Source organism: Sinohyriopsis cumingii, unplaced genomic scaffold (assembly GCF_028554795.1).
Source record: "Sinohyriopsis cumingii isolate HCF-2022 unplaced genomic scaffold, ASM2855479v2 utg000309l, whole genome shotgun sequence".
NCBI classification, from domain to species: domain Eukaryota; kingdom Metazoa; phylum Mollusca; class Bivalvia; order Unionida; family Unionidae; genus Sinohyriopsis; species Sinohyriopsis cumingii.
Window position 1 is genome coordinate 596,194 of NW_028315887.1, and position 11,365 is coordinate 607,558.

General features: G+C 33.4%; 1 protein-coding gene across 1 annotated transcript in view; it reads left to right on the forward strand.

Annotated features, from left to right (window-relative positions):
* LOC149774362 (shiftless antiviral inhibitor of ribosomal frameshifting protein homolog) overlaps positions 1–11,105 on the forward strand; it is a 29,967-nt gene extending 18,862 nt beyond the window's left edge. The window contains exon 7 of the mRNA XM_089945381.1: positions 909–11,105. Coding sequence (XP_089801507.1) covers positions 909–1,123 — 215 coding nt within the window. The 3' untranslated portion in view covers positions 1,124–11,105. The remainder of the gene's footprint in view (positions 1–908) is intronic.
* Positions 11,106–11,365: the final 260 nt, after the last annotated feature.

An 11,365-nucleotide genomic window follows, 5' to 3' on the forward strand; every position in this document is an offset into this window, starting at 1 on the left:
CTGTACAGTGGTACAAATATGCTGAAAATCATGCTAGCTTATCTACATTTTATGTCATCTATACAATGGTACAAATGTGCTGAAAATCATGCTAGCTTATCTACATTTTATGTCATCTGTACAATGGTACAAATGTGCTGAAAATCATGCTAACTTATCTACATTTTATGTCATCTGTACAACGGTACAAATGTGCTGAAAATCATGCTAGCTTATGTACATTTTATGTCATCTGTACAATGGTACAAATATGCTGAAAATCATGCTAGCTTATCTACATTTTGTCATCTGTACAACGGTACAAATATGCTGAAAATCATGCTAGCTTATGTACATTTTATGTCATCTGTACAATGGTACAAATATGCTGAAAATCATGCTAGCTTATCTACATTTTGTCATCTGTACAATGGTACAAATATGCTGAAAATCATGCTAGCTTATGTACATTTTATGTCATCTGTACAATGGTACAAATATGCTGAAAATCATGCTAGCTTATCTACATTTTGTCATCTGTACAATGGTACAAATATGCTGAAAATCATGCTAGCTTATGTACATTTTATGTCATCTGTACAATGGTACAAATATGCTGAAAATCATGCTAGCTTATCTACAGTTTGTCATCTGTACAATGGTACAAATGTGCTGAAAATCATGCTAACTTATCTACATTCTATGTCATCTGTACAGTGGTACAGGGCCCCTCATCAGATTCCCAGTTTCCTTGGCTCAGATATACAATTTTAAGAAATATAATATTTTTCAATGTCATGCCTGTATCTCAATCTGTCTTTTTGGTAGAGGAATGCATCTTTATTTGTTACATCTCGAGAATATCAATTTTGTTTTGATACTAATAAATGTGAAGCGTATGGAATAAATTCTTATCTCTGATATTTCAGATGATGCCATGATAAATTTGTGTGTGCATCCAAAGTCAATGATGAAGTCATTAGGTAGAAAGGTTCTGAATCCCAGTCACCTGCATGTGACTACTGGGTCCACTGTGAAGACATTCCTAAATCAGGATGACCTCGAAAGCCTGTATGAGCCCACTTTGGATGACATTAGTGAGGAACTGGATGATGGAAGTGATGACAGTGATGACAATCAATAAAGTCATCTGTGGTTGAAGTTTTAATGTATTCTCATTTTATTGAAGGAATTAACATGTTGGCGTTGCTAGAACAGAGACAGCTTCACACACTTAGTTGGACAGCAGTTTCTGTGGAATTAATTTGTCTTGTTGAATCATGGTATAGAACTTCTTGATGTTTAAAGGACAGAATTATCAGTGTTAAGGATGATAAAGTTTGATTGGTTATAATTTTAATGAACATTTTACATTTTGATTCTGCATAGGTTGTTCAGTAAATGATATGCCAGTGTGACAGCTTTGTGGGGAAACAAGACTTGAGAAACGTTTTAGTTGATCTGCATTTGATTAAAATAGATGTCGTTAAAGTTTCATGAGAATTCAGAGTATATGCTAACTGGGTGGAGTTATTCCATCAATACTAATTACATGTTCTGTTTAAAGAGTCAGCAGGAATTGTTTTCGATACAGAAGTTATTTATTTAAAAAATCTGCTTGTTAGTGTGCTCAGAGTGATTTTCTAAATTAGATACATATGAAAACTTATGAAATCGTGGCATCATTGAAAGGGAGAAAAATACGAAATTAGGAGAAGAAATATTTTTGAAAAAACACCTGATAAAATTTCATAATATATTATGTTTAATTCTGAACAAATTTTGGTTTTTTTAAAGATAAATGCAAAATTTCATGATGAGTCTTGACATTGAGGCTGTCAGTAGATTTTTTTATTGATTCCATCAATACTAATTACATGTTCTGTTTAAAGAGTCAGCAGGAATTGTTTTCGATACAGAAGTTATTTATTTAAAAAATCTGCTTGTTAGTGTGCTCAGAGTGATTTTCTAAATTAGATACATATGAAAACTTATGAAATCGTGGCATCATTGAAAGGGAGAAAAATACGAAATTAGGAGAAGAAATATTTTTGAAAAAACACCTGATAAAATTTCATAATATATTATGTTTAATTCTGAACAAATTTTGGTTTTTTTAAAGATAAATGCAAAATTTCATGATGAGTCTTGACATTGAGGCTGTCAGTAGATTTTTTTTAATAATGCTAAATATGTAATGTAAATATTGTTTTATATTTTTTATTTTGCTACAAATGTGATTGCTAAAAGGCTTTAGAGTTTTCTATTGTAGATGGTTTCTATGAAGCAGAAGTAAGCTATTGTGCTGTCCCTTGCATCAGTGTCAGCAGTCGTGCAAATAAAGGCCTAATCATATGTAAACCCTGATTGAATGTCAGCCATTCTTTCTTCCTACATTCAAGACAGTAATTTGAAGTGGGTTGTATGGCATCTAATTGTAGGGGAGATAACTCAGGGGCTAATGTGGTACATGTACATTAGTTGTCTACTCTTTGTTTTTGTGTTTAGCTCAGGTGGTGCTCTACAGTTTCGTATTTTGCATAAGGTTAGAATTTTAAAGAAAAAAGTTTCCCTGGGTTTCCTCACTGTTAATACTGGCTATTTAAAAATGACCTTGTATATCCTATGTATAGTTCAAAGAACCATTAATTTCCTTTATTGTTGTGTATGATTGATGGGTGTAATATGGGTTATAGAGTATACAGCTTGGCCTTACACCAGATATGCACCTTTCAAAAAAGTGCTAAATCCACTTGGTCATTTTCACTCCCTGAGTTTCAGAGGTAAATTATATGAAAAAAGAGCCGATAACTTTTTTTACATTTTATATATTTGGTAATTCATTCATTGCACTTTCAGAAGCTGGTATTGTCTAGTCTGGCAAAATTCATTTTCCTTATATTAATAGCTGCTATGGATAGTGTACTTTAGACTAATTCAGGCTGATTTTTTAGCGCAAGGGAGCAGTTATTTTAGTTAGCAGTGTGCTTAGATCATGTACAATTTCCAAAAGTACAGCATCCAAAGAAATATCATCCACATTACATTAATGTAGCATAGAGGTATGCCAACATTCTCTCCACTGTGCATATTTTAAATGCAAACAACTTCACCTTACATAAGTCACTCTCACAAAAGTTCATAATGACTGGTGAGCGCCCCCTCAGGCTTTAAATTGTGGTTAAATTGTGCTTCTTTATTTTTCAAGCTCTATTCATGCTGGACTAATTAAACTAGACAATGGTATGTATATCGATTAGTTCCTCACCCTTACCACAAGATGCTACCTAAATTTTAGATTTTAATGGCCTAGGTTAGGTGTTTTTTTTTTAGTTTAGGTCTTTTGCACCCTGTGTTTATGTGTGTGTGTGTGTGTGTATATATGTGTATGAGTACGACATCATCACAAAAGTAGGTCACTGTGACATTATATGCTCCATTGGCTTATGTTGTTTTTTTCTTAAACTCTGTTCATGCTAGAGCTATAAAACTATATGATTGTATGTATCTCTGCTTGCACTACACCCTTACAACAAAAGTAGGTCACTGTGACCTGTGTCACATTTGACTGGCCTTAGTTAAGGTTTTGCATTTATCTCATAAACATATAGGTTTTTAGCATCCTTTTCTGTTATACCAAGATTCATTAAATTTGCATGTGAAGGATGTATCATGAATGGATGCATTTTTATAAGTTCTACATCCTATTTGCAAGAAGATATTACTATGTGACATTGTTAAAATATTGTGTTAAAAGTTCATTCATATGGGTGTTATGTAAATTCTAATAATGAAACTTGATATTTGAATGCATCACCATTATTACTACACTCATATAAGCAAAGAAGGTCACTGAGACCTACATGTTTTAATTTACTAACAAGGTTAGGTATTCATGTTTGTAATTAGATAAATTCATCTATGCCAGATTAGTATACATCCTAGCCTACTCAAAGGCCCTTTACGATCAGAAGGCTTTCAAGTAGAATTATCATGCTTAATTTAGCAGTAAACTTCTCATTTTAATGAATGTACAATGTATGTTGTTACCCTCAGCACATAACTGTTTATTGTAAATCAGACCTGCCTACCCCCAGAATTGGGCATTGGTTGTTGTCTGACTGCCCCAGAAGTGTGATTTTCAGTCATTTTTGACCATTTTCAGTAGTGTGATAGGCATGTGACTTGCAACATGGTCTGCATAAGACACCTCTACAATTAATTACATGATTTTTTTATGTAATTTGGAAAAGAAAAAATAACAGAAAAAGTATAAGAGATAGAAAAGGAAAGAGGTGCTCACAATGGACACATTTTTCATTTTGCTTTTGAAGTGAATACTTTTCTTTGTATTTCATTTTGTACATCTGAGATTCAGTGATGGAAACATGCTGCATTTTATCTTTTTGGAAGCTGTTACTATATTAATTGGTTCTTCATCTGTTTCATGGAGTCACTCTCTTTTTTCAATCAGTGTTACCAAATGAATTCATTTGCTACCGACTGTGCATGCACTCATCATACTAACCACAGCACTTCCAGCTTATGACGGGCTTTAAATGAACCAAAGAATAATACTGAGTTTGTGATACAAAAGCCATGAAGAAAGTTTGAACCTCGCCAATTCTGTAGTAATTGTTCATGCCCATAGTTCCATGATTTGTGAGTGAATTCCGTTAGAATTATGGGCAAATCATTGTGGTAGGCAGGTACATGCCAATTAGTCTAGGTATTAAATGAGTAGACTGAATGCTGCTTGCCTGTCTTGTGATGCCTTACCTGTTATGGTTAATGATACATTTATTGATGCATGAAGTATATTTGTATAGTTGACTTCTACTCCAAGGTTACTCAAAGTCTATGACTTTATCCAATAAAATCTTGATTCTGAAGGGTGGACAGTGATAATAGCTTCTCAAGAAAATTTTAAGAACAATAATTTAAAAAGTAATACTATACATAAACAACATTATGCTGGGGATTTTTCAAGTCTGATATTATAGTACATGAACTTGGCTACGATTTCAGCTTGATTACTGGGGTAGCTGTGCAGCACATTGCCAGCTTAAGCCAGTTGCTGAAGGCTTATATATTCTTCATTTTGTTGTCATAATCTCAGCAATTTGGATTACCTCCACTTTCTCCTTGGAAAAAACACCACCTCATTGCTGTAAATTTTATGGTAAAATGCAATCTCAAAAATTGCATACTGTTGAATATTTTTACCACATGTAACAGAATCTGTATCTTCTGTTGTCTTTCCACTGACTACTCAAGTTGAAAGATTTTATAATAATACCAAGAACATTACTGTTATTTATTGTTTGCAGGTATGGACCACCAGATTGTTGACCTTGATATAAAAAATAACATTACTGTTATTCATTGTTCCTAGGTGTGGTCCATCCATTTGATGTTGTTGTTGCTGTTGTAGGGTTTAACACCATTTTTCAGCACAAGATAGGCTATACATGGCGGCCAGTATAACTGGTGGAGGAAGAACCCTGGGAAGAAGCTACTGGCAAGCTTTCTCACAGACCCACATTAGCCAAGCCTGAGACTCAAGCCCACGCAGACAGTGGTGAGATGGCAGTGATCCAGAATGGTGAGCACTTTAGACCACTCAGCCAGCCATCCATTTGATGACCTAAACATGTAATATAATAAATAATAATAATAATATATGAAAAGCATCGCAACGTTAATGCCATAACAACAAAATTTCTAAGAGCCATTCACTAACCACTTTTTTTGTAGGGAATAGGGAGAAAATCAAAAGTAAGTGTTGATTTCAATGTTGCCAGTTACAGGACTCTGTTGAGTAGTTGCTAATGTCACCTGTTCTAGGACTTAGTTGAATATTAGTCAGTGTCCCCAGTTATATAACTGTTGGGTAGTGGTCAATTTCAGTAGTTACAGGACTCGACTGAGTATTGGTCAGTGTCAACAGTTCTAGGACTCTTGGCTAGTGGTCATTTTCACCATTGATATAACTGTTGAGTAGTGGTCAATGGCAGTAGTTACAGGACTCTATCAAGTAGTGGTCAGTGTCATTAGCTGTAGGACTCATTTGGGTAGTGGTCAATGGTAGTAGTTACAGGACTCTGTTGAGTAGTGGTCAGTGTCATTAGTTGTAGGACTCGTTTGAGTAGTGGTCAGTATTGTTGTAGGACTCATTTGGATAGTAGTCAATGGTAGTAGTTACAGGACTATTGAGTAGTGGTCAGTGTCGTTAGTTGTAGGACTCATTTGGTTAGTGGTCAATGGTAGTAGTTACAGGACTATTGAGTAGTGGTCAGTGTCATTAGCTTTAGGACTCATTTGGGTAGTGGTCAATGGCAGTAGTTACAGGGCTCTGTCGAGTAGTGGTCAGTGTCATTAGTTGTAGGACTCGTTTGAGTAGTGGTCAGTGGTAGTAGTTACAGGACTTTGTCGAGTAATGGTCAGTGTCATTAGCTGTAGGACTCATTTGGGTAGTGGTCAATGGCAGTAATTACAGCACTCGATCGAGTAGTGGTCAGTGTCATTAGTTGTAAGACTCATTTGGGTAGTGGTCAATGGTAATAGTTAGAGGACTGCATCGATTAGTGAACCAAAAGTTATAGTATGAAGACTTTTTTTCTATGATTGATATTTTTAAATGGGGAAAGGCCTTCCAATTATAATTAAAGACTGTGTGAATGAAATAATAAATAATAATCAAAAGTCTGTAGAGAATGGCTGAACAAAACAAAATGACACACTAAATATTCAGTGTATAACAGAGCTCATAAAATGGAATTGAGAAAAAGTGATTTTATTCATTTAGGTACTGTGTTAAAGAAATTTGTCTTTGGAACAATTATTCACAGTTGATAGTTAAAATGAATGGTGCAAAAACAAGCAAGTTCTACAATGTAAGATTAGTGAAACAAGGGGGATCACTCTTCACATTCTTGTATGCAGTCTCAATAGAAAGCTTTTTGATGGTGCCTGTATATCCAATCCAGAGAAATACATAAAAAAATACAACTTGCAGATGTATGCATCAATTTCATTAGGAATGGAAACTCATTTTGACATTTAGAAAGGAATTGTACAATTCTAGTAAACCATTAGGGTCAAAACTCAATCACTGAAAACAAAAATATAAACAAATAGCAACCTCAGGTATGTTTCGCATACAGGAAACTTCATCAGTCAATGAGAAGCTAAATAAATTAGGTCAATTGCAAGTGAATGGATTTTAAAATCTAGCAGACAGAAAAATATATCTATGGACTGTAGTAAACATATTCAGGTTCAGGTCTATCTTGAGGTGGTTCTTTCCGGGGTTTTCCTTCACCATTACTACTGGCTGCCATGTATAGCCGATCTTGTGCTGAAAAATGGCGTTAAACCCTACAACAACAACTATCTTGAGGAATATCCTGGAAATCTATGAGGATAATAATTTTGTGCAAATACTTGAACCACCTAGAAAAAAAATAAAAACTAAACATATCACTTTTAAACACAGATATCAAGAAAAAGTGAGGAATGAAAATGAGAAAACATGCGACTTAATTAGAAAATGTGAAAATACAACATTTAAAAATAAAGCAGAACAAAGAAAATTAAATTTGAATTGGAAAACAGTATGGAAGATATTAGCAAAAGTAACTCTGTTTAATAAACAAACAGTAATGTTTACCTATTTGCATGATGTATGGATGACCAGAATTGGTATATAAAAGACGTGTCAAACTGTGTTACCTGATACCCATTATGTAAATCGGGTCTTTATGCAAAAGATAGACTTGTGGTTCATTGTAAGAATGAATATGGAAAATATGGGACAAATTATATATGCCAACTGAACTGACAAAGCATCGGTCTGTATATTACAAGTACGTAAAATGTGTAAAGGTTTTTCATCATAGTTTATTCAAAATATGAATTGTCTTGATTTAAAGTATGAAATGTCTTTTGAATATCTTTGCTTCATTTGAAATATGAAATAAGCTGAGTCATTCAGCAAAATATTAAATATACCTCATCGAACTAAACAAAACTCAATCCCATAGAGGAAAAGCAGCCCTCCAACAATTTTCACCTAGAGCTGGTAAAGGGAATGCCCTTTGCTGGTGCCAAATCTAACATGGGAGGAGCAGCAAAAATAAGGGTCACCTCTGTTGCCTCAAACCTTGTATTTGTGGTTCCATATATAAGACTGAGAACTGCTATAAAATAAAGATATTCATAATAAATAATAATAATGTACACTTGCATGAGTACATAGATATTTGATAGACAAATGTATATAAATCAAAGTAAAGAAACGAGTGAAATGTTATATATAAAAAAAATATATATATATAAAATTTCTGTAACTTTAAAAGGAGTGACTCTACTCACCTAGATGGGGGAGAAGAACAAAATACAGCTACTGGAAGGGTATGGGATGGGTATATCATTCTCTAATCATGCACTGAGCCAGTTGAACCCCCATCCTCTAATGCAGAAAAATTCCAAACAGGTTCACTTATACAATAAATGGGTAAGACTTAAAAATATAGCTTCTAAGCAAACCAGAAAGCTGTGCAGCCAAACATTCAAGTTTAATCCAAATTTAATAGAAAACAAATTTTAATGTAACAAAGAAATAATGGGGTTTTTACCATTAAAAGATAACGATGAAAAGAAGCTGTATTATTAAGGCACTACACATGGTAGTCAGAGTTGCATAGGAGTCTCAGAAAATAAGGGCATAACAAAACTATCGACAATACACAACAGAAATTTTGAGAAAATGTCAAAAAAATACACATACCATCCAGATAGAGTGCATGCAACAACTTCTTTTTTTTAAGTAAACATTTTGTTTTTGCCTTTAAATAGTTTCTGTTAAATTAACAGCTTGTAATATATTTGATCCATTAGAATGGCCAATTCTGTCAAATACTCTACAGTCATATGCATGCATAAAAAGACAAAAATAGGTTGATCCCTGACAAGGATCACTTCAACTTTTCAAAATAGGCAATAAAAAAGCCTAAAGAATTGCAAGCTTGGTTGAAATGCACTATAGAGTTTGGGATGGAAGGAATAGAAACCAGCAAACAGAAACCTAAACAAGTACATCCATATCAAAGATTAACCCCATTCAAATTACATCTTATTTTTTGTAAAATACTGTTGTATTTTTTCAACAGATTGGGATGGGTAACAATCCTATACAAACCCATTGACTTTTGAACAATAAGTGGTTCACACCATAGGCCTACTAATTTTCCATAGAGGCCTGGAGGTTTCCACACAAATAAACAGAATTTGTAGGACAGTAGTGGCCAAAGTGCCGAAAGATGCCCTAATTGTCTGGGTACCTGCATCAATGACGTAACAAAATTACGCTGTAGCTGACAGTGATGTTCTTGATATGCCGTATGTGAATATTGATGAATCTTACATTTTTATTTAAATGCTTTTTCATATCATAGAAGTGTTATAAAAGTTACGTTTGATATTGCAAGCATGCAGATTTTGATTATTTGAATAATTTATTAGCTAAGATGGATTGTTTGTACTATTTTAATCACTTCTAGTCGGTTGATGCTGTATATATTATCCAATGTATCCCTTCATCATTGGTATTTTTTTAACCAAGTGATACTGGTGGGGTTTTTTTCATTCTCATATTCTGCAACTTCCTTACTAAACAGATAGAATTTTAAGGTCTGTGATTTACCTACTTTTGTTATCTTTTTATGAGTTCTTATTGCCTGTTTTCTACCACTTTGTTTTCCTGCTTGTTTTATTGTCTTATTATCATCACATGTTAACATTATTTATGACAAATTATATGTTCAATTTATCAAATTACAGTATGTGAGATTCTGTACATGATGTTTTTTTATATTGAGAGATAAACCTAAATTGTTAGAATTTGTGTCTGATCCCTTTAAATCATTAAAAAGCAATCAGAAAAGTTTAAATTAATTAAAAGGCGTCACAGTATTAATAATGTAACAAGTAATCTTGTGAACTGATTCACTGGCCACATCTTTTCTGTAGGGAATAGACAGAATCAAAAGCAGGTTTTTATTTCAACGTTCCAGTCGTAGGAAATAGAGTAGCAATCCAAATGTAGGTTAATAGAATAACAATCCAAATGTGGGAAATAGAGTAAACAATCCAAATTTTGGAAATAGAGTAACAATCCAAATGTAGGAAATAGAATAACAATCCAAATGTAGGAAATAGAGTAAACAATCCAATTGTAGGAAATAGAATAACAATCCAAATGTAGGAAATAGAGTAACAATCAGAATGTAGGAAATAAGAGTAACAATCCAAATGTACAATCCAAATGTAGGAAATAGAGTAACAATCCAAATGTAGGAAATAGAGTAACAATCCAGATGTAGGAATTAGATTAACAATCCAAATGTAGGAAATAGAGTAACAATCAAAATGCAAGAAGGGGTGTAAACTTTCAAGATACTGGTACCTGTGTTATAACAGTTGAAAAGGTATAGTTTAATATTTGAGTTTATGCTGTTTTAAATATTTATGTCAGAATTGTCAACTTTTGTTGACAGGTTTCCATTGCATTTGTACCTGCAGCCTAAATTAGAACATGAAGTTGCAAGGGCCAGATAATAACTTAGCTCAGCAATACTGTTGTCATAATAAATCAGAATCTAATTTGTAATAAGACAACATCCACCAGCAAGGTTAATTTGAATTTTAGTAAAGTGGATGCAAAAAGAAATGTAACAAGTCATAGCCTGATTTACAAATCAGACAAAGCTACAAGGAACTTTGCTATGCATTACAGAAATACGAAAATATTTGGCAATTACAAATGTGTGTAGCCAATGCTAACTATATTAAATTGTGAAAAATATACAGCTGTGAAATATATATGGGAAAATAATGACTGGTTTTATGTACTTTGCAATGTGTTCTTATGTTAATCCATTAGGGCGCTTTCTTTTTATCTTCTTTGAATTGTTTTCGAATGTTATGTTAAGTATGCTGCTGCTATTGTCAAATAAGGGAGCTAACTCTGTTTCCAGGATATGTTGTTTATTTTGTCAGATTTAAACGTTTCAAGATCACTTACAAACTTTGTGAGATATTTTCTAAACTACATATCTTTTCAATATTGGTCTTGATTGTTTTATATTGTTTATCAAATTCTTTATTTACTGCATGTTTGTTGACAATTTGACCCTACATTTTATTTCTGATAATGCTGTGAGAAAAGGAAAGCTTTGTAAAATACTCCCTCCGATAACTTTGTAAAATACTCCCTCCGACAGCTTTGTAAAATACTCCCTCCGATAGCTTGATAACTCAAACAGTTTCAAGACATCCACCTATTAAATTTACTTAAGTCGCAGAAATGGGGGTGGGTGTCTCT